A 23478-nucleotide genomic window follows, 5' to 3' on the forward strand; every position below is an offset into this window, starting at 1 on the left:
TTAGCCAATGATAAAGTAGTCGAGCACAGCCTACCCACGCTCTCTTTGTCCTTTCTGTGAAATTTGGATAGTTCTTTCATTCTGCATGGAGAGCAGTGACCGGTAGGTGTCCATTTGTTGATCATTTATTCGAGGTGAGTTTTGCTGAGTACCGCATGATATTAAACCCCGTCCTTGGAGAGAAATGTTTAGATAGTTTCTTCACCGGTTGTGGTTGACAGCCCACTGTGAAGCGGGCTTGCATGGCATTCACTTTGCAACAATGCACAGCGCTCTCCTAGGTTCTGCAAGTCCTTTATCTAGCAAGCTAAGCTAGTGCAGTAGATTGCAAATAAATCCATGTGAATTTAGCTATTCTAGATAGCAACCTGCACTACAGTCAGAATTGTTCAGTACTGTAAATCAATGCATATACTAAACAAAGTAAACAGCATATTTTTTTCAGTTGTGCAGCATCTTCTGGCACCAGTGCACTCTTTCCTTTCCTCCTCCTCTTTCCTTTCCTCGTGTGTGTGTGTGTGTGTGTGTGTGTGTGTGTGTGTGTGTGTGTGTGTGTGTGTGTGTGTGTGTGTGTGTGAGAGAGAGAGAGAGAGAGTGAGGTAAAGTCTTTGAATAACAACCTTTGTTGAAGTATTCAAGTTTCTCATCTTCCTGCTATGATAGACTCATGTGGGTATTTCAACTGTCTCTTTTACATTTCTTCACTTTGGCTATTTTAGATCTCAAAGTATGATATTTGTATATAGGTGACTTGACAGCAACATGTTGCTAAATGTAGGATACTTAAGTAGAAAAGTTTGCTGTTATGGGGAAATGTAACTGAAGTTCAAATTCAGTTTAGAGTGATCTTTAGCATATTTATATATTTTCCCTCTCTGAAATACGCATTATTCCCAGTGTTCTGTTTGTGAAACTCTAGGTGTGGGTTGATGGTCACTAGACTTGATCCTGCAAGTTATGGATTATCCTCATCTCTGTTGATAGTGATTGACACCAGACTGGAGGTCCAAGGACAGAGGACACGGATTATTCACTGTTGTATTGATGACATTGTGTGAACACAGTGTGATTCTGTTGCAGCTCAGTCACTTCCTTTTTGTTTGTCTTCCTACAATCCTCCCGGGCTGGTGTTAACAGAATGTTTGGTGCTGTCTGATTAGGATATAAAGGGTCTCCAAGAGGTTTGCTAGACATTTTCTCTGCTTCTGTGCTGGAGGTGTGTCCCTCTTACAACTTGTAATAAAGCAAATAGATATTGTTTGACTGCTCTTCTCTTTACCTTAAAATTCCTAGCACATATAGAAAAGAAGAAAACGGTTCTCAAGATGAGCTCTGAGATCACTTCAGATTTTGGCATAGCAAATAACTAACTAAGTAGTAAGTAAACAGCCTATTCTTTCAGTTGTCCAAAGCAAAGAGCCATGGTTCAAGCCAAGACCTGGGTCCTGACACGTCACTTTGAAGGCTTCCCGAAGGACAGCAACTTTGAGCTGAAGCTGGAGCAGCTGCCAGAGCCTAAAGATGGAGGTAATGACTGAAGGTTTCATCTGCACTATTACTGAGGCTATCTGGACCTGTACTTGTACTAAATACAACATTCCTGTACCTGACTAAAGCCAAGTGATGTCATACATTAATGTTTTAGTTTTTTTCTGTTTCAGAGGTGCTTTTGGAGGCACTGTTTCTCAGTGTAGATCCATACATGAGGTAGGAGAAAATTCCGACAGAAAAATGGACAGGGAGGGATTCCCCTAACGTTTGCCACTGAACGCTTTTTGTCATGACTCATGTAATGTGATATCTATACGGAATATGATCAAATGTAAATAGTCCGGGTGGCCATTTAATTGTTCAGCAGCCTTATGGCTTGGGGGTAGAAGCTGTTAAGGAGCCTTTTGGTCCCAGACTTGGCGCTCCGGCACCTCTTACCGTGCGGTAGCAGAGAGAACAGTCTATGACTTGGGTGACTGGAGTCTTTGACAATTTTTAGTGATGACACCGCATAGTGATGTACTGGGCTGTACGCGCTGTAGCGTCTTACGGTCAGATGCCGAGCAGTTGCCATACCAGGCGGTGATGCAACCGGTCAGGATGCTCTCTGGTGCAGCTGTAGAACTTTGAGGATCTGAGGACCCATGCAACATCTTTTCAGTCTCCTGAGAAGGAAAAGGTGTTGTCATGCCCTCTTCACAACTGTCTTGATGTGGAAACCAAGGAACTTGAAACTCTCGACCCGCTGCACTTCAAGCTTTGTCGATGCTAATGGGTGCCTGTTCGGCCCTCCTTTTCCTGTAGTCCACGATAAGCTCCTTTGTCTTACTCACATTGAGGGAGAGGTTGTTGTCCTGGCACCACACTGCCAGGTCTCTGATCTTCTACCCATTGGCGGTCTCATCGTTGTTGGTGATCAGGCCTACCGCTGTTGTGCTGTCAGCAAACTTAATGATGGTGTTCTGGTTGGTTATGTTGGGGGTGAACAGGGAGTACAGGAGGGGACTAAGCGCGCACCCCTGAGGGGCCCAGTGTTGAGGATCAGTGTGGCAGATGTTACTCTTCATATTAGAACATTGAAAGTTCTCTGAACAGTATTGACTTTTCCATAACGTTACTAAATCACATACTTCAGTAGATAGTACAGAAAAACATTGCGTCTGATTGTTCTCCTGCCATCTGTGGTTGTTTCCAGACCGTTCAGCCGAGTGCGTATGAAGGAGGGGGAAGTGATGATCGGAACTCAAGTGGCCAAGTAAGGAAAATAAACAAGTTTGCATCCCAAATGGCACCCTATTCCCTACATAGTGCACTGCTTTTAGGCCCCTGGTCAAAAGCAGTGCACTATGCAGGGAATGAGGTGCCATTTGGGATGCAGGCCAAGTTATCTGCATTTCATCTCTCTACCATGAGGTGACATGCATGCCTGCTGTTTACTGGAAGAGAAAAAGTCCTGCACCTGTTTTTAATTTCTGAGGCCATAGATTATTCTTCATGACTTCAGTTGTAAGAGAACAAATTGAATGTACTTGGCAGTGTGTTCCGAGGTTCCATTCCTGCCACAAGTGAGTGGTTCAATGTGTTTTCACTGAGAAAGTTTGTTTGTGAGAGTGAGTCAGTCTGGGAAAATATACAGAACCCAATGACTCTTCCCTGCCCCCTAGGGCTTTTAAAATTATTTCACTAATTTAAATTGCCTGAGTGCTGTCTTTATAAAGGAGTACAGATACTTCGGGAAAATCCCAAAGGCTTCCATTGACTCTTCCTACAGCATGTCTTTGATCTAGCCTCCAGATAAAACCATTTAACAACCACTAAGGGTGGTTCATATAGACCCAGATTAAGCATTCTCTGTAACTAAAAAGCACCTTCAATGGAAGACTCTCCATTAAGCATACTTTACAATCTGTGTCTTCTGACACAGGCTTGTTGTAGACAGACTTTAATTATAATAAACAACCCTCATTAATTCAGTTTGTTTATTTGTGTGTGTGTTTTTTTTTGTAGGGTGATCCAGAGCATCAACCCAGCCTTCCCTGTGGGGTGCCATGTGGTTGGTAGATGCGGCTGGAGGACCCACACTGTGTCTGACGGGACAGGTTTGACATGCCTTCTGTCTGACTGGCCTCAGGATGTCTCCATGTCCCTGGCTCTGGGGGCCATCGGCATGCCAGGGTAAGGAGGAGGGGCTTCCTGAGTGCCGGTGCTTTCTGGGTAAAATATGGGGGAGGGGGCAGTCACTATGAACCTCTGGCCACAAAGAGTAGAACATTTATATTTTCGTGCCAGAAGAGAAATGCATGTCACACTCTGGCGTCCTGGGTAAAGAGGGATGCTAAAATGCTAACATAACCGTTTATGCTAACAGTGGAGCTAGTGTGGGAGAGCTTACAGCACAACTGTTTCATAGTTTTAGCTCACAGAATAAAAGGCAGAAAAAAATGTTGAGTTCAAGTCTGCCAGGAAAAGCAGCTGCATGTTTTCCTTCTAGGTTGACAAAATAAACATCTGGGCCCCAGGTATCTTCGCAAGCAGGTCACGGTCACCACTTATGGTCCTGTTCCTCTTTTCCAACAGAACTCTTTTAAAGAGTTTTTGAGTTTATTTTATTTTTACAGGGACAGTGCACATTAATCAACGTTTCAGTAAAAGTGCCGGATTTAGCCAGCCGGCTAATTTTCAACCGCAGTCCCTGGGCAGGTTATTAAAAACAATTAAAATATATAGACAATAGCAACATAGGACAAGCAAGACAGAGCAACATAGGACAAGCAAGACGTAGCATACAGACATAGCAACATAGAACAAAAAGCAGATTTTACTGAATCACAAATCTTTTGAATTTACAATATTACAAGCAGTGTTGGGTTTGAGACCACCTAAAGCGAGACCGATTCAAGACCGAAGCAAATTGTAATTTTGTCAAATCGCCACCATTATAAGAGCTAAAAATATCCAGTATTTCTGTGTTCATATTTCAGAACAACATATGGGTTCTTTAGCCAGTCAGAATGGCGAAACAAATGGATGCTGAGGGCAAATACAGTGCCACTCTACAAATGATTACGAACTCAAACAGGCCTATAATAGATAAACACTGTTACAATTTCCCCGATCTCCCTTACTAAAAGTGAGCGCAGAACATTCAAACCATTTCCCCCACTCTTCCCTGCCAGGGAATCAAGGAAATTCTGATGAGCGCCACCAAGTTTGAGGATATTTTTCTACAAAAGGAAAGGACGGTAATGCTACGAGTAAAGTAGGAGGCCCAAGTTTCAATAGGTGATAAGATATTCATGTGTCATACATGGACTGTAATTATTTGGCCTGGGGAAGCGGTTTTATGCGCTGACAGAAAAGAAGCTGATAATTCTGAGTTTGTCTCAGCTGGTCTCGGGAAGAAATGAGTCCTCGTGTCCAAGACGGAGTAAAAATGTATCCAAGACGAAGATACTCAATATGTGGTCACGAGACTGGACTCGAGTACTACAACACTGATTACAAGTAATTAAATGTTACACATGACTGAAGCGAGGATTGTTTTGAGACGAGGGGGAGAAAGGTAATCAGTGCTTTAGGATGACGAGACAATTGGTGGTGATACACAAATGTTATGTGTATGATTGCTTGTGTTGATAATGAGTTTGATACTGTTTGTTTTAACGGAAGTAAACTCCATCGACGTCGATCTTACTGTAGCTAGGTGACTGTAGTTACATTTCTTATTAAAGAGCTACCCCTCTTTTTCTCTGACTGCAGACTTGTCACCAGTGTGTACGTGCATGGTTTCCAGGAGGTTGAGAATGGATAAACAAATCGCAAAATACACATTTCTGTTTGAATGGAAGTTGTTTTCTATTCCATCTTCCCTTTGTGCTCTGACTTCAGGTTGACAGCCCTGTACGGTCTGGAGGAGGTACTGGGACTTCAGGCTGGAGAGACCCTACTGGTGAATGCTGCAGCTGGGGCCGTGGGCTCCATCGTGGGCCAGATCGCTAAGATCAAGGGCTGCAGAGTTGTGGGCTCCTCTGGGTCCGACGGCAAGGTAAAAGGGGATTAAGATGAAATAGTGGGAGGCACAAATTCTAGTGATCTCTATCCTTACTTATCCAGAAAATGAAAAAGGGGCCAGCATTCACTTTTTTTTCTCCCAATGCCAAGGTGGCCTTCCTCAAGGAGCTAGGCTTCGATGAGGCCTTCAACTACAAAACAGTCAGCTCACTGGAGGAGGTCCTGAAGACTGCCTCGCCCGAAGGATACGATTGCTTCTTTGAGAACGTAGGTTATAAAGTAGTTAGTTGTAGTTATATAAAGTGTAGTAATTCACTCTGGTAGTTGGTAATATTGTTAGATATGGAGGGTTAATATTTAGTGATAAAGTAGTATTTCTCTGGTTTTAATATTGTTAGACATGAATATAAATTGTCAGTATTGGGTAAAAGTTATTTCATCTTAACATATTTTGCTCGAAATAATGGACATTTCTCCGTTTTCAAGGTGGGAGGACTTTTCTCCAGTGTCGCCATTCCTCAGATGAAGGAGTTTGGAAGGATAGCTGTGTGCGGCAGCATCTCAACCTATAATGACACCAATCCACAGACAGGTCTGATCTCTCATCTTCAAAACCATTCAAAGATGTCAAGTCTACATTGCCTAACTCTCATACTGTATTGGTACGTTGATATGTTGTCAGTGTTGCTCATTTTAATATTCCACTAGAGAGCACCATTAGCCAGCATTACACTCAGACTGACCTGTGACCAACTGAATGCATTTACTCATGTTTCATTGCATAGTAAATCATCTCGATTAACCCAGAACTAGTCTCATGTAATTGGTCAACTACTTGATTAAGTTCTGGGTCCAAACATGTTAAGAGAAGGGATCAAGAAATGCTAAAACAAGGAGAGGAACCGGAACAAGACGCTTCATTCCCCCTCTCTGAATGTCCCATGTTTGAATAGATGCTAGCACCGAAAAACTCAAACAACGGAACAACCGTATGCACCTCGCTCAGTCACAAAATATTCTACTGTACCAGTTATGTTTACATAGATCTGGCCATGAGAGATTACATAGAAATATATGAATTAACATATTGGAACTCTGTGTTCCATTATATGGGACCACAATGGGAACAAGTCTAGACTTTTTGTGTATATAATCCTCTGCCATTTCGGTAGATGTATTTGGTGCTTGGTGTGGCTTCTTTGTGTATTTTAAATGGTCAAATCAACATCAAAAAATATGCCTATACATCACCTCTCTCTCCTATTTCTGTCTATATCAATCTATCTACAGTGCATTTAGAAAGTATTCAGAGCCCTTGACTTTTTCCACGTTTTGTTAAGTTACAGCCTTATTCTAAAGGGGATAACATTAAAAAATGTTCCGCAATCTACACACAATACCCCATAATGACAAAGCAAAAACAGGTTTTTAGAAATTAGTGCACAGTGATTAAAAATAAAAAACATACCTTATTTAGATATGTATTCAGACCCTTTGGGACTCTAAATTGCAATACAGGTATTCCAAGCTTGTAGCGTCATACCCAAGAAGATTCAAGGCTGTAATCGCTGCCAAAGGTGCTTCAACAAAGTACTGAGTAAAGGGTCTGAATACTGATGTAAATGTAATTTCAGTTTTTTTTTATTATGTTACAGCCTTTTTCCACAACAAACTGTGGAAGAAGTTTAGGGGTCTGAATACTTTCTGAATGCACTGTATCTAATCTTATCTATCAGGCCCATACCCCCACCTGACCATGATCTTCAAGCAGCTAAAGATGGAGGGCTTCATGGTGGGCAGGTGGGAGCATAAGAACCCAGAGTCTCTGAGGAGACTCATGGCTTGGAAGAGAGAGGCAAGTACAGTACTTGGGATAAAAACTAGCCTGGGTATCAGTCTGTGCCATCATTCCACTCCTTGTTCATTGTCATGCACACAGTTTAGCATTGGCATGGAGTACAAGGAGTGGAATGTTAGCACAAAACAGGTTTGAGATTTCAGGACAGATAAAACTGTCCAATCATAACCATATCATGACAATTCTATGGTAATCAATTTGGACACCATGTTTTACATATTCTGAATATGTCTGTTAACTGTACACCCTGCTTGCAGGTATTCACATTTACAATATTAAATGTTTGCCACATACTATAGCTGTGTTCAAATACCCATACTAAAATAGTGTATACTACATGCTATTAGTTCATTTTAGTACACTGTCAACGGAACAGTATCCTTTCAGTTGAGCGTACTAGCTTTTCGCCGATCTAGCGGAAGTTGATGATGTTGCTATGCAACCACCTGCTAGCTAGGTAGCATAACAAATGACTAGTTCGACATTTTACGATTTAGGGTGTGTTCTTAAATTCAATCTGGAGTGTCAGAGTACGCTCGTAAATTCAGAGCGTTGTCAGATCGCTCTGAATTTACAAACGAACAATCTGACAAGGCTCTGAATTTACAAACGAACATTTGGACGCTGGGGCCGAGGAGTAGGGTTGATTTGAGCGTTCTGACCTTACAACTGCAGTCAAGCACCCAAGCTAACATTGGCTAGCTACTTCCAGACTCAAATGAGTGACCGCTCTGTCAATTTTACTCGCCCTGACAGAGCTGGTTCGGCAATTTGTTATCCAGAACGTTGGTGACTGTTTCTGGCAACAATTTAATTACGCGTTTTTGCCGACGTTAACTCACACAGGCCATATTCAACCGGAGTTGAGCGCTCGTAAATCCATTATTCTGCTACACTCAGGAGAATGCTCTGAAATCACATTAGATAGCCGAAGTGAATTCACGAAGGCACCCGAATGTCCATTGAGAACTCACAACGACTATACCATTTAGCTAAGCTAAGAATAACGGGAATAATCAAGTCAATTAACGTTGGGTAGTTAGTGAGACTGTAATTAATATACTGGCAAGTTTGACAAGTGGCAAGTTTACCTTCCCATAGCTAACATACGGTGTGCTGTAATGATATGCTATGTGGTTCGTAAGGACAGCGTAGCTAACAAATTGTCAGCCAGCATAACGTGTAAGGTAACTTATTTGAAAAGTAATTACTTTATTACATTGCTCAACATTTTAACATTTGTCATAATTAGTTAAAGCAATTAAATTGTATCCGCTATCGTTGGAATTCGGCTGCATATTTTCTGCCATTTTCTTAAAATCTGAAAACGATGTGAAGCCAAGCCCATTTTCTGAATTTCACTATGAGCCCTGAAGGAAATAGCGTCCTTTGTGTGTATACTTCATATATTGGCGAATTTTAGTACGACATCCGGGAAGTGGGAAGGAAAAAAGTATGTGAACCCTTTAGAATTACCTGGATTTCTGGATAAATTGGTCATAACATTTTATCTGATCTTCATTTTTTTTTGTACCCCCTTTTTCTCCCCAATTTCGTGGTATCCAATTGTTAGTAGCTACTGTCTTGTCTCATCACTACAACTCGGGAGAGGCGAAGGTCAAGCGTCCTCCAAAGCACAACCCAACCAAGCCGCACTGCTTCTTAACACAGCGCGCATCCAACCCGAAAGCCAGCCGCACCAATGTGTCGGAGAAAACACTGTGTACCTAGCGACCTGGTCAGCGTGCACTGCGCCCGGCCTGCCACAGGAGCCGCTAGTGCTCGATGAGACAAGGATATCCCTGCCGACTAAACCCTCCCTAACCCGGACGATGCTAGGCCAACAATGCGCCGCCCCATGGGCCTCCTGGTCGCAGCCGGCTGCAACAGAGCCTGGGCTCGAACCCAGAGTCTCTGGTGGCACAGCTATTAGACCACTGTGCCACCCGGGAGGCCCATCTGATCTTCATTTAAGTCATTCATGTAACTATAGACAAACACTCTGCTTAAACTAATAACACAAACATTTATAATTGTTCATGTCTTTATTAAACACACCGTGTAAACATTCACAGTGCAGTAGGACAAAGTATGTGAACCATTGGAGTAATAACAGGTTGACCCCCCCTTTGGCAGCAATAACCTCAACCAAACATTTTCTGTAGTTGCGGATCAGACCTGCACAACGGTCAGGGGGAATTTTGGAACATTCCTCTTCAGCTCCACAATATTCTTGAGATGTCTGGTGTGAACAGCTTGAGGTCATGCCACAGCATCTCAATAGGTTTGAGGTCAGGACCGACTAGGCCACTCCAGAAGGCGAATTTCCTTCTGTTCAAGCCATTCTGTTGTTGATTTAATTCTGTCTTTTGGGTTGTTGTCCTGTTGCATCACCTAACATCTGTTGAGCTTCAATTGGCAGACAAATTGTTTAACTTTCTGTCAATGATAACAAGCTATCCCAAACCATGATGCTCCCTCCACCATAGTTTAGTTGGGATGAGGTTTTATGTTGGTGTGGTGTCCCTTTTTTTCCACACATAGTGTTGTGTGCTCCTTCCAAACAACACAACTTTAGTTTCATCTATCCGCAGAATATTTTTGCCGGTAGCGCTGTGCAACATCCAGGTGCTCTTTTGCGAACTTCAAATGTACAGCAATGGGTTTTTTTGACAGCAGTGGCTTCTTCCATGGTGTCTTCCCATATACACCTTTCTTGTTTAGTGTATTGTAGACTCGTCCAGAGATGTTAGCATCTTCCAGAGATTTCTGTAAGTCTTTAGCTGACACTCTAGGATTCTTCTTAACCTCATTCTGCGCTGTGCTCTTGCAGTCATCTTTGCAGGACGGCCACTCCTAGGGAGAGTAGCAACAGTGCTGAAATTTCATTTATAGACAATGTCTTACCGTGGACTGACTTTTAGAGATACTTTTGTAACCCTCTCCAGCTTTATGCAAGTCAACAATTCTTAGGTCTTCTGAGATCTATTTTGTTCGAGGCATGGTTCACATCAGGCAATGTTTCTTGTGAATAGCAACCCTCAAATTTTCTGAGTGTTTATAGGGCAGGGCAGCCCTAACCAAAATCTCCAATCTCGTCTCATTGATTGGTTAGTTGACTCCAATTAGCTTTGAGAGGCCATTAGCCTAGGGGTTCACATACTTTTCCCAACCTACACTATGAATGTTTAAATGATGTTATGTTTTTAGTTTCACCACACTTTTGTTTATCTATTGTTGTGAGTTAGATGAAGATCAGATCAAAATTATGCATAAATCCAGGTAATTCCAAAGGGTTCACATACTTTTTCTTGACACTGTATACTTTAGATTATACCCAGCTAGCACATAACGTTCTGAGAACCATATGTTTCTTAAAGCATGATTGTTATATTGCATACAACCTTCCCATAATGTTTCCTCATGGTTATATTTAAAGCAATCGTCTGAAACCTTAAGAAACAACGTTCTTCTGTGGGAATTTCAGTAGTTCAGCATAACGTTTGACGGGTTTCCTCATGGTTCTATTTAAAGTCGTTCTCAGAACATTAAGAAAACCTTCCATAAGAAAACATTAGCAACGTTCAAAGAATGTAGTAAGAATGTTATATATATTTTTTTAAATAATAATAATTCTTTCTTGCTAAGTGTGTTCATGTTTGTGGGCCGCGCCCAATAATTGGCCACACCTGATCTTAATGATCCTTTGAAATAGGATCTGAAATGAACAGCTTTGTATGAGTTAAAGAAGTTAAAAGCAGGGTTGGAACAAATTTTTTTCCACATTTTTTTGTTCCGTTCCACTGCTCTGACAAGCAAAATAAAGTTCTGAACCGGTTCGAACCCCAGAAAAGTGACTGTATATCGTTTTTTTGTGGCATCAGAATTAAAATTAAAATACCTTTTTGTAGTTAATAAATCCAATGTGATAACTATCGTATCCTTAACTAGAATTGAAAAGGCTTATCAAATCTTCCATTAGCCGGTAGGCCTAATTGCCAGCTTTTACAATTTTCACTTTCGTACTCACAACGTTTAAAAAAACATTTTGTTTTAACAATCAGGAAAATTATGGCTTCGTTCCCAGAATCAATGGGAAACCAAAAACGTACATTCCCAAAACTTCCAAGGAACCAAATGTGCTTGCTGGGAGGTGACTGCTGAATGACCACCTCATAATGTAGTGTTTTCATCCGCAGGGGAAACTGCAGTGTCGTGAGCAAGTCACTGAAGGCTTTGAGAACATGCCTGCTGCCTTTATGGGAATGCTGCAGGGAGAAAACATTGGAAAAGCTATTGTTAAAGTTTGATGTGGCTTCAATAGATACTCTATAACCCATAGAATTAGGATTCAAGGAGCATTCTATTCTACCCATAGGAAAGCCACAGTGTAACTATGACAATGCATTTTGGAATTATTTGTATTGTAGAGTGTATTCGTAGAACAACCCTATTATACCAGCACATCATAGTCCGTCCTTGACTCAAAAATGTTTACTTTGTATGAAGTATTAAAGTCCTTTCAGGCTTTTGTTTTGTAAAAAGGTTGTCTGACTACATATTTTTACTCACGAATCAGTTTCAAATGAATTAATAGGGTTTCGTAGGCAAGCAAGTAGTAATTTAGTAATGGTAAGATCTGCATCGCCACACTGTACCAGATCTAGGTTGTTCTGTCTTATTGCAGGCTATAGCTCTAAAAATAACTCTGCTCCAGTTTTAATTTCTTCAACAAAAAGTCACTAAATATTCGTCAAACACCTATTTTTCAGTGACAATTGACGATACTATAACTGACTAAATAGACCCAGAAAAACACAGCCTAGTCTGAACCAGGATCTGGGCTTACAGGAGACGTTGAATGACGATTCTCCTTTAAGTGGATTTGGTGCATGCGCACTTGGTCAAAAATATATAACAACATGTAAAGTGTTGGCCGCATGTTCCATGAACTGAAATAAAAGATTCCAGAAATGTTCTATACACAAAATGCTTATTTCTCTCCTTTTCTGCACAAATTTGTTTACATACATGTTAGTGAGCATTTCTCCTTTGCCAAGATAATTCATCCACCTGAACGGTGTGGAATATCATGAATCTGACTAAACAGCGTGGTCATAACAACCTCTCCGTCAACGTGATCGAGATGATTGTGGACTACAGGAAAAGGAGGACCGAGCACACCCCCATTCTCATCGACGGGCTGTGGTGGAACAGGTTGAGAGCTTAAAGGTCCTTGGTGTCCACATCACCAACATACTATCATGGGCCAAACACACCAAGCCAGTTGTGAAGAGGGCACGACAAAGCCTATTCCTCCTCAGGAGACTGAAAAGATTTGGCATGGGTCCTTAGATCCTCAAAAAGTTATACAGCTACACCATCGAGAGCATCCTGACTGGTTGCATCACTGCCTGGTATGGCAACTGCTCAGCCTCCGACCACAAGGCACTACACATAGGGTAGTGCATACGGACCAGTACATCACTGGGGCCAAGCTTCCTGACATCCAAGACCTCTATACCAGGAGGTGTCAGATGAAGGCCCTAAAAATTGTAAAAGACTCCAGCCACCCTAGTCATAGACTGTTCTCTCTGTTCCCACGTGGCAAGCGGTACCGGAGCACCAAGTCTAGGTTCAAAAGGCTTCTTAACAGCTTCTACCCCAAAGCAATAAGACTCTTGAACAGCTAATCAAATGGCTACCCAGACTATTTGCATTGCCCCCCCCTTTTACACTGCTGATACTCTGTTTATTATCTATGCATAGTCACTAACTCTACCTACATGTACATATTACTTAAATAACCTCAACTAACCTGTGCCCCCACATATTAACTGTACCGCTACCCCCTGTATATAGCCTCTCTACTGTTATTTTACTGCTGCTCTTATTTGAACTTTCTTTTACGTAACACTAGTCTTAAGAAGGCCAGTTAAATTGCTTCTTTAATCAGTACAACAGTTTTCAGCTGTGCTAACAATTGCAAAGGGTTTTTCTAATGATCAATTAGCCTTTTAAAATGATCATCTTGGATTAGCTAACACAACGTACCATTGGAACACAGGAGTGATGGTTGCTGATAATGGGCCTCTGTACGCCTATGTTGATATTCAATTTTTTTAAAGTCAGCCGTTTCCAGCTACAATAGTCATTTACGACATTAACAATGTTTACACTGTAGGGTGACCGCTCTAACGATGGAAATGCATGTCCTCAAAGATGGAAGGTAGGCGTCTTTACTCATTATCATCATCTCTCACTTTCGTCTCCCATTATCTAGTCACCAAGTCCTGCAGTTAGAATTAGCCCTGCCGTCACTATTAAGACATTGAGACCCCATATGCATAGGGCTGCGACGTTTACCGTGTAACTGACGGTTAGGGATGAAGACCATGAAAATAAAATAAAAACATTTTAAATAGGCCTACATTCATTTTAGGATTTATTTTTATTAACTTTATTTTTATGAAGATAAACTTGACCTAATAGCGGGAGTATTTACTAATGATTATAAAGCAATTGTTTTTCTAACTTTGTCTATTAAAATGTTCTACATCTCTTTCCAATTGACCTTTGATGCTTGACCAGCTAATCCCGAGACGCGCAGGTATGTAGAGCCTATCAGCTATGGGACTTTAGTAAAAACATTGTGTGTACTTCCTTTTATACAATGCACGTTTTCATTGCTTGCTAACTTTGATATTAAATAAAGTAAAACTGCTTCTCACAAATGAAGGAAAGTTCCCAGCTCACCTTCTCAGTAGAAAAAGAAATATAATAATGCTTCAACACCGTGAGTCAAAGTAAATATCTGTTTTAACATCCATTCAAATTATAATAGTTCCTCACAGTATTTGAAAAACATTTCCAACACTTGCAATTTTAAGCAAAGGATAAATATTTCCTCTTGTAACTGACATGATTGACGGGTGCTGAGAGAGAGAGAGGAGAGGAAGAGAGAGAGACAAAAGAGGAAGAGAGAGAGAAAGAGAAGAGAGAGAAAGAGGAAGAGAAAGAGAGGAGAGGAAGAGAGAGAGAGAGAAAGAGAGAGAAATGATTCTTTCCATAGGCCTATCTCTATACAGAAAGTTTCCTAAAGTACCATGTCTGGACTCCATCTCTCTTTAATAAGAATGAAATGCTCCTGTCATGATTTAATCTTATGAAATGCCTGTTTTCAGTAGCTTAGGCTACCTTATTTCTCTCATTACGCCATCCTCTCTTTGAAGAACATATGTCAATGCCACGGCCATCGAAGGACCGCAGCAGCAGGGTTTGTGACATTATCCGAGGAAACCCATCGGACTTTGCTTGAATGGTTGTGCGTCGAAATAGGACCTGTATTATAACAAATTATATGCAGAAAAGCCAACAGACAAAGACCAGGGAGGCATACATTATATCTTTATTTTGATTCCAATAATGTCAATAAAAAAATGTGACGTATCCTCTCCAGCCTGGCATTTCTTAATTTGTTGATTCATATTTAAGTAATAACATGAATAATAATAATGCAATGCCATGATATTAACGAAGTGTAATGGCTTGCTTCAAATAGGTTTTTATTAAGAAGCATATCCCCCCCCCCCCAAACCTCCACAAAGTAAACCGGAGTCTCTTCCCCTCCCTACAGGTTACATGTTACCAACCCCTCAGCCTGAACAATCAGCATCCTCACAAGCTCCATCCCTACCTGATGTGTACCGGCCTTCCATGCGCTATCGACCTCCTGTGCAGTTTCACCAACAACCACAATACTATCCAGAGCCTCAAGTCTCAAGTCTATTCCAACTAATACCAGCCTCCTCCACCCAGAGATTTATCCTACCCCGTCCTATGCCAGTCCTACACCAACCCCCCCCCAGTGTGCTACCCTTCAGTTTCTGCCCTTCAGCAGTATGGTAGACCCCAACCAGCTTTACCAGTTTCACAAGCCTTCGATGTGCCTACTGCTCACTACTTCCAACGGTCTGACCAATAGCTAGTCCCAGTAGTACCAATTCACACCCCACAAGTAGCTCCGGAGAGACCCAGGTATTCATCCCGGATAGAGGAACCTTCCTTCCCCAACTTCATTCACGAAGATCCTTTAGAGTTTGCAACGTTAAGAATGGCCCTCACAAACCTACTGCCAGAGGAGGAAACGGAGAAGTACAAGTACCACATCCTCTTGGATCACCTGCACTTGGTCTCTGCCTGCCACATGGGCCTGGCTTATGCTAATGACCCCAAGCCATACTCCTCAGCACTGGACCAGAATTATGGCCAACCTCACCACCTAGTCCTGAGAGAGATAGCAACCATTCAGAATATGCCCAGGTGATTCAAGCAAGAGCTTTCAGTAGCTTTTGCCCTTCGAATCCGCTCACTGGTGGGGATGCTCCAGTCATTCCAGCATGGCGAGGGATCTGCTGAGCTGGCCTGCTCCTCCCATGTTTAGCAATTCCTCAGTAAGTTATCAGGAGAACAAGTTGCCAGTTATGCCCATCATGCCCACAGAACCAGGCCAGGTGTCCAGTACAATCTGAAGGACTTCTCCTCGTGGCTGCAAGATGAAGCAGAGTGTCAGGCTGTTGCTGCCCAGGTTTGTGAGCTCCACCAAGCACCATCTTGGACACAAAGGAAAGGTTGCCAGACATTCTCCAAGCCCTCATCTAATACAGCTACAGTCCTGCATGGTTCCAATTCTACCTCCAAATCCTCACCCACCAGACAATGTTCCATACACCCACATATGGCTTCAGAGTGTAACTTGAAGAAACCCTGCACCAAGTGTCACAGGAAGCATCTTGGCATCCTGCATGATGTCCACAACAGAAAACCAGACTCTAGAGTCTATGTCAACCCACAAAGCCATTCCCCCAAAGTACTCTTGAAGGTTGTTAAAGTCTTTCTGAGTGGCATAAATCTCAAGATGTTGATCTTTGTTATTCTGGATGATGGCTCAGAACGCATACTGCTACTGTCAGCTGCTACCAAGCACTTAGGGCGCAACGGAGCAGCTGAAGACCTAGTGCTTTGGACAATCCTACAAGCGACAGAGACACTAGCAGGAGCCACAGTCCACTTGCAACAAGAAATTCACCATCCAGGGTGCATTCACCTCCAACAAGATGGGCCTTGAAGAACAAAGCTACCCAGTAGATATAATGCAGAGATGCCACCATCACCTCAAAGGCCTCCCTTTGTGTGCCTTCTCCAGAGTTTAACCTCCTCCTCATTGGATCTGATAACCCCCCCCATCTCATCACTCCAATTGAGCATGTTCACCTAGGTCCACCAGGAGCACCAGCAGACTTAAAGACTAGACTTGGATGGACACTCCAAGGCCATACCCATCTCCTAGACCAGTCCACTCTGCAGCAGTGCCTGCTCACAACATCCCTTGCTCCTAAATCTAACTTACTCTACAACATAGAGAAACTATGGCAAGTTGATGTGCTCCCTTTCCAGGATGAGAAGCTAACCACTTGATCCAAGCAAGACACAGAAGCCATGTCCTTAGACTCCATTAATGGGATTGACCACTACTCAACACACCTCCTTCACACTAATATGGCACCCCAAATCCATGCTCCCAAGGTAGCAGTCATACCTATCCTCCGACATACAGAGAGGCAATTAGAGCACAAACCTGAGTTGGCTACCATCTACTACCAAAAGGTAATGAAGTTGGTCAATGCTGGCTACAATGCCATCTCAACACAGATCAAGTAGATGGACCCCAACAAAGCATTCTGGTAAATCCCGCATCATCATGATGTTCAATTACTCCTTCCTGTACCAAGGAGAATCCCAGAATGAACATCTCCCTGGACCCACCTTGGGACCATCCTTGCTCAATGTGCTCCTCCGATTCCGCCAGAACAGCATCGCCATCAGTGCTGACATCGAGTCCATGTTTCACCAGGTACGACGGCCTCCCAAAAACCGCTCTCTCCTGAGATTCCTGTGGAGGGGAGTGAAAGGAAAAACCCCAGATGTATATGAGTGGCAAGTCTTACCCTTTGGCGCCACCTGCAGTCCATGTTGTGCCACATATGCATTGCAGAAACGTGCTGTACAACTGAGAGAACAACTCAGTACTGCACTCATATGTAGATAAGTCTACAAAGCCTTCCCACCATCCAGGAGTCCAAACAACTACTGGTCAGAATGCGACAACTGCTAGCTACAAGGGGCTCTGAAATACAGCAGTGGGCCAGCAACCGTTTATCTGGAGTTGACCACATACAGTGCCTTGCGAAAGTATTCGGCCCCCTTGAACTTTGCGACCTTTTGCCACATTTCAGGCTTCAACCATAAAGATATAAAACTGTATTTTTTGTGAAGAGTCAACAACAAGTGGGACACAATCATGAAGTGGAACGACATTTATTGGATATTTAAAACTTTTTTAACAAATCAAAAACTGAAAAATTGGGCGTGCAAAATTATTCAGCCCCCTTAAGTTAATACTTTGTAGCGCCACCATGCCAAAACATGATTACATTTTTTTTATTTGCTGACAGAGCTAGCTAGCTAATAAAACGCAACTTGACATTTACACAGCTGGCTATGCTAGTAAAACTTACATTGCCCTCACTTTCAATAAATTGGCTAAATGGCTAACGGAGTACCTCTTCATTACGATCAAGGCAATTCGTATTGCATGCAGCGTATTTTAAGTGCACTCTGTCCCATATCGGTTTTCGAGTCACTATTATTTGAGTCACAAGCAAGTTCTAAGTCTCAAGTCGAGTCCCAAGTAGAATGGGTCGAGTCTCCAGTCACGTCCAAATCTTGCATTCTAAGAGCAAGTTAAGCCAGGCCACAAGTTAAGTCAAGTATAAAAAATCTATACAGGCAATGACTTGTTAAACTACAGATCTTTGTCTATTTATTGAGGCTACCAGATAGACCATTTCACACATTTTGGTTATGTAATTAATTTTAACAAATTCCAAATGCAAGTTTCATAAATCGGTCTAAATGTTTCAAGCAATTTTGACTTGCCAAAAGACCAGCAGTCCTATGCTAGCATTGTTGCTTTATTCCCCATTGCTGGTGAGCCTGCAAAGTAAAATGTTCATATTCTTGATCAACATATTCAAAAAAAAATTGGAGCTGCAAATTAATTGATGTCAATCCTCTCTCCCTACAATGTTCAGTTTGCGCTGAACCCGATCCAAAAGCTGTACAGGAAATCAACTGTTTAAGAATAGATAAGGCACGTAGTAATGAGGCATCAGGGTTGGAGATAAACAAAAGGAGGTCGTCAGCATATAGCGAGACTTTCTGATCTAAGCCTTTCCTGAGTATATCTTGAATAGCATCATACGTGTGCAGTATGACGGCGAAGGGCTCGATTACAACAAAAAAACAACCCTGTCTGGATCCACAGTGCAAGGGAACATTGTCAGAAGACAAGTTATTAGTCCGTACTGAAGCTATGGGAGAGAAATAAATTATCTTTATCCAAGCAATGAATTTGGGACCAAAGCCAAATCTATGAAGAGCAGCTGTTAGGTAGTCCCACTCAACGCCGTCAAAAGCTTTTTAGGCATCAAGCGCAACCACCACATCCGGGTCCCCCAATTTACAGATCTGACGTGCAAGTAGTTTACTGGCATTGTCGCCTTGCTCATACACTCTGTATCGACCTCATAAGAGTAATTGTTCAGCTTGTCTGGTAGAGAGCTTGTCAAATTCAGATCGGAGTAGCTGGCGTTCTTTATATTGATCAGAGGAACGGATTTGTGGCATACTTCTCATCCAATGTAGCTATGGCTTCGCTCAGGTCTCGAAGCCGCTCAGAGCGAGCTTTGTTTTTATTGGTTGTATAAGAAATAATTTGGCAACGTAGGTATGCTTTGAAGGACTCCAATATGGAAGAGCAGGACATCCCTGCGGTTGAATTCATTTCTAGGAATAAGGTGATTTCAGAAGAAATGAAATTGACAAACTCCTTATCTGAGAGTAAAATGGGGTTAAGACGCCATTGATAACACATAGGAGGTCGCTGGGAAAACTCGAGTTCAAGCATTAACGGTGAATGGTCAGAAATAACAATACTCTCATAAGTACACTGCCGAAGGTTAGGCAGGCGTTTTTGTCCACAAAGAAGTAATCAATGCAGGAGTATGTTATGATGAACATGAGAGAAAAAAATGAATACTGTCAAGGAAACAGCAGGCCTCACACATAGCATATTTCTGAAGAAAATATTGAATAAGTAGGGCACATTTAGATGGGCCTGTAGTTCTTTGTGTGGACTTGTCAAGAACTGGGGATATTGTACAGTTGAAATCCCCCCTAAAATCAACAAATGGGAATCTACATTGGGTATAGCAGATAAAAAGGTAAAAGTGAAACTTGTGTCATCCCAATTATGGGCATAAACACTAGCCAAAACAAGAGGGATAGAAAAGTTTAACAGTTACTATGACGCACTGTCCCTTATTATCAGCAATAACCTCAGAAGCTACAAAGGGAGTAGATTTATCAACCAAAATGGCAGCACCCTTTGATTTACTATGAAAGTCTGAGTGACACAGTTGACCAACCCAGTCCCTGCTAATCTTAAAGTGCTCACCAGTCTTCAAGACAGCCTCTTGCTAAATTTGCGTTCAAACCCTTTAAAATGTGTCAGCACCCTCTTGTTAGCCCATTTGATGTTCCATGAAATGTACTTGATGGTATTATTTCGGACACCCCGAGCACTCCCGTTATACAACCCTGTCATTAGAGCATAGAGTGGAAAAACAATGAATAGCCAAAAACCCTAGAATAACCTGTCTGAGTAATAATGTACGGTGTAAGATACTTGGAAAAAGTACAGGAAAAAAACTAAAAAGAAGACAGAATGACAACATTAGAACTGAACAATTCAAACTCTTTCCTCCCCCCAACCCAGACAATACCTCCCCAAACGAGGCACAAACATGTTTTCTTCACACAGTATGTGTGTGAGAGTGCGGTGTTAAACCCAAACCCACAGTCCCGCCATTTGAAGTAGCTTTCTGCGTTAGTGAATCAAGCAGCAAAATAAACGGAATAAAAAAAAAAGTGAATCCCATGTGCAAACAAAATTTGAAAAGCACCAGATTTATAAAATGATATTCCCAGTCTTATAACAGGTATTGAGAGAGAAAATAAATAAAATGTACTAAGGCTTGTCGTGGAAATTTCCTGTATTACCAAATCACGAGAGAGCAAACCACACACAAGTCAGAGTTATCATAAAGTTCATTTTTAATTATATGAGCTTCACCATAGCCCTGTGACTCTCAGATCAATTCAGTGTCTATAAATTAATTCTCTGAGAGTGCTTACAAAACAGTCCTTAGTATCATTATAGCCAAGACACACCCATCAAAACTCACATGATGAATAACAGATCTTAGGAACATTATACAAAGAACCTTTTACCAGAAAAAAGAGTATCCCATAATTTATAGCATTAGCTATAAATTATCGTTCAGTTTGGTCTCCTAAACCGAAGCTCTTATCTCGTTCTTGGTACCACTTAGGACCCAGACATTACCTCACCCAATGGCATACAGTGGGGCAAAAAAGTATTTAGTCAGCCACCAATTGTACACGTTCTCCTACTTAAAAATATGAGAGAGGCCTTTAATTTTCATCATAGGTACACTTCAACTATGACAGACAAAATGAGAAGAAAAAAAATCCAAAAAATCACATTGTAGGATTTTTAATGAATTTATTTGCAAATTATGGTGGAAAATAAGTATTTGGTCAATGACAAAAGTTTATCTCAATACTTTGTTATATACCCTTTGTTGGCAATGACAAAGGTCAAACGTTTTCTGTAAGTCTTCACAAGGTTTTCACACACTGTTGCTGGTATTTTGGCCCATTCCTCCATGCAGATCTTCTCTAGAGCAGTGATGTTTTGGGGCTGTTGCTGGGCAACACGGACTTTCAACTCCCTCCACAGATTTTCTATGGGGTTGAGATCTGGAGACTGGCTAGGCCACTCCAGGACCTTGAAATGCTTCTGACGAAGCCACTCCTTCGTTGCCTGGGCGGTGTGTTTGGGATCATTGTCATGCTGAAAGACCCAGCCACGTTTCATCTTCAATGCCCTTGCTGATGGAAGGAGGTTTTCACTCAAAATCTCACGATACATGGCCCCATTCATTCTTTCCTTTACATGGATCAGTCGTCCTGGTCCCTTTGCAGAAAAACAGCCCCAAAGCATGATGTTTCCACCCCTATGCCTCACAGTAGGTATGGTATTCTTTGGATGCAACTCAGCATTCTTTCTCCTCCAAACACGACGAGTTAGGTTAACAAAAGGTTATATTTTGGTTACATCTGACCATATGACATTCTCCCAATCTTCTTCTGGATCATCCAAATGCTCTCTAGCAAACTTCAGACGAGCCTGGACATGTACTTGCTTAAGCAGGGGGACACGTCTGGCACTGCAGGATTTGAGTCCCTGGCGGCGTAGTGTGTTACTGATGGTAGGCTTTGTTACTTTGGTCCCAGCTCTCTGCAGGTCATTCACTAGTTCCCCCGTGTGGTTCTGGGATTTTTGCTCACCGTTCTTGTGATCATTTTGACCCCTTGGGGTGAGATCTTGCGTGGAGCCCCAGATCGAGGGAGATTATCAGTGGTCTTGTATGTCTTCCATTTCCTAATAATTGCTCCCACAGTTGATTTCTTCAAACCAAGCTGCTTACCTATTGCAGATTCAGTCTTCCCAGCCCGGTGCATGTCTACAATTTTGTTTCTGGTGTCCTTTGACAGCTCTTTGGTCTTGGCCATAGTGGAGTTTGGAGTGTGACTGTTTGAGGTTGTGGACAGGTGTCTTTTATACTGATAACAAGTTCAAACAGGTGCCATTAATACAGGTAATGAGTGGAGGACAGAGGAGCCTCTTAAAGAAGTTACAGGTCTGTGAGAGCCAGAAATCTTGCTTGTCTGTAGGTGACCAAATACTTATTTTCCACCATAATTTGCAAATAAATTCATTAAAAATCCTATAATGTGATTTTCTGGATTTTTTTTCTCTCATTTTATCTGTCATAGTTGAAGTGTACCTATGATGAAAATTGCAGGCCTCTCATCTTTTTAAGTGGGAGAACTTGCACAATTGGTGGCTGACTAAATACTTTTTTGCCCCACTGTATATCAGATACACCCCCTCCTGGACAAGCTTACAGAGAGACGTGACTGGCACACAGACATTGTGGAGCCAACCTAACTGGTTCCCCATTAATCACACCATCCCTTCACATGGTTTAGGAATAGTTAGACACATTCACAGATAAGACTAACCCGACCTCTCACCTCTCTGGGCCCAAGTAACCTTTTCCACATAAGCATACTTATAAAAATTAATAAAACATCTTATTTATAAATGTTACCTAAAGGATTCTGATTCTGCCACGACAAGCTCTCAGCCAAAAACCTCTCATTTGATGTAAGCAAATTGTAGGAAAAAAAAATCTAGTTGGACGATGTGACAATGTACAGCCAAGACCACAAAACTACGTCTGTGCAACATTGAACGTTTGCTGGGTATAAATTATGTTCAAAGCCTTCAACATTGAAGTAAAGACCCCCAAAAACATGTAGCCTCAGAACATTTACTGTTTACTGGGTTGAGACAAACGGATGTGGTAAACAAATAACCAAAAGTCAATGAGATAATATGTAAACATACTGAATAGGTCATTGAGACAGCATAGAAACAAAGGAATTACGTAAAACCTTAATTAAATGAAATAAAAATGACAATGTGTCATGCCCTGACCTTAGAGATCATAATTTATTCTCTATGTTTGGTTAGGTCAGGGTGTGACTCGGGTAGGAGAATCAATGTTTTCTATTTCTTTGTTGTTTTTGCCTAGTGTGGTTCCCAATCAGAGGCAGCTGTCTATCGTTGTCTCTGATTGGGGATCATATATAAGTTGTCATTTTCCGTTTGGGTTTTGTTTTCCGTTTAGTATCTGTCCCTGACGAAACTGTTCGCTTTCGTAGTCGTTATTTTTGTTTTGTTTTAGTGATTCTAGACAATAAAGATCATGAACACTTTCCACGCTGCGCTTTGGTCCACTCTTCCTTACAACGACAAGCGTTACAGAATGCTTTTAAGGCAA

General features: G+C 41.8%; 2 protein-coding genes across 4 annotated transcripts in view; one reads left to right on the plus strand and one right to left on the minus strand.

Moving 5' to 3' along the window:
* The window catches only part of haus3 (HAUS augmin-like complex, subunit 3), a 41151-nt gene that overhangs the window by 9614 nt on the left and 8059 nt on the right, over positions 1-23478 (minus strand). The window contains exon 2 of one of the 2 annotated variants that reach the window (XM_064940349.1): positions 17186-17312. The gene's annotated coding sequence lies outside the window, so the exon portion shown is untranslated. Of the gene's footprint in view, positions 1-14116; positions 14215-17185; positions 17313-23478 lie in introns of those variants that run through there. The other variant, XM_064940351.1, reaches the window with a different exon arrangement.
* On the plus strand, positions 4-11904 carry LOC135516221 (prostaglandin reductase 1-like). Of its 2 annotated transcripts, none has more exons than XM_064940352.1 (10): positions 4-102; positions 1403-1527; positions 1662-1707; positions 2687-2746; positions 3499-3666; positions 5380-5536; positions 5653-5769; positions 5989-6094; positions 7239-7357; positions 11560-11904. In XM_064940352.1, the coding sequence occupies exons 1-10, from the start codon at positions 86-88 to the stop codon at positions 11668-11670; spliced, it is 1026 nt and encodes a 341-aa protein (XP_064796424.1). In that variant the 5' UTR covers positions 4-85; the 3' UTR covers positions 11671-11904. The 2 variants fall into 2 exon arrangements, with proteins under 2 accessions (XP_064796424.1, XP_064796425.1); XM_064940353.1 differs by having other exon boundaries at positions 60-134.

The sequence above is a fragment of the Oncorhynchus masou genome, chromosome 27 (assembly GCF_036934945.1).
Source record: "Oncorhynchus masou masou isolate Uvic2021 chromosome 27, UVic_Omas_1.1, whole genome shotgun sequence".
Lineage (NCBI taxonomy): Eukaryota > Metazoa > Chordata > Actinopteri > Salmoniformes > Salmonidae > Oncorhynchus > Oncorhynchus masou.

Excerpts from the sequence above, each read along its gene's own strand:
- LOC135516221 (XM_064940352.1), top strand. Across the intron at positions 3,667-5,379 it reads GGGGCCATCGGCATGCCAGG|GTTGACAGCCCTGTACGGTC; the intron begins GTAAGGAGGAGG and ends CTCTGACTTCAG. Across the intron at positions 6,095-7,238 it reads TGACACCAATCCACAGACAG|GCCCATACCCCCACCTGACC; the intron begins GTCTGATCTCTC and ends CTTATCTATCAG.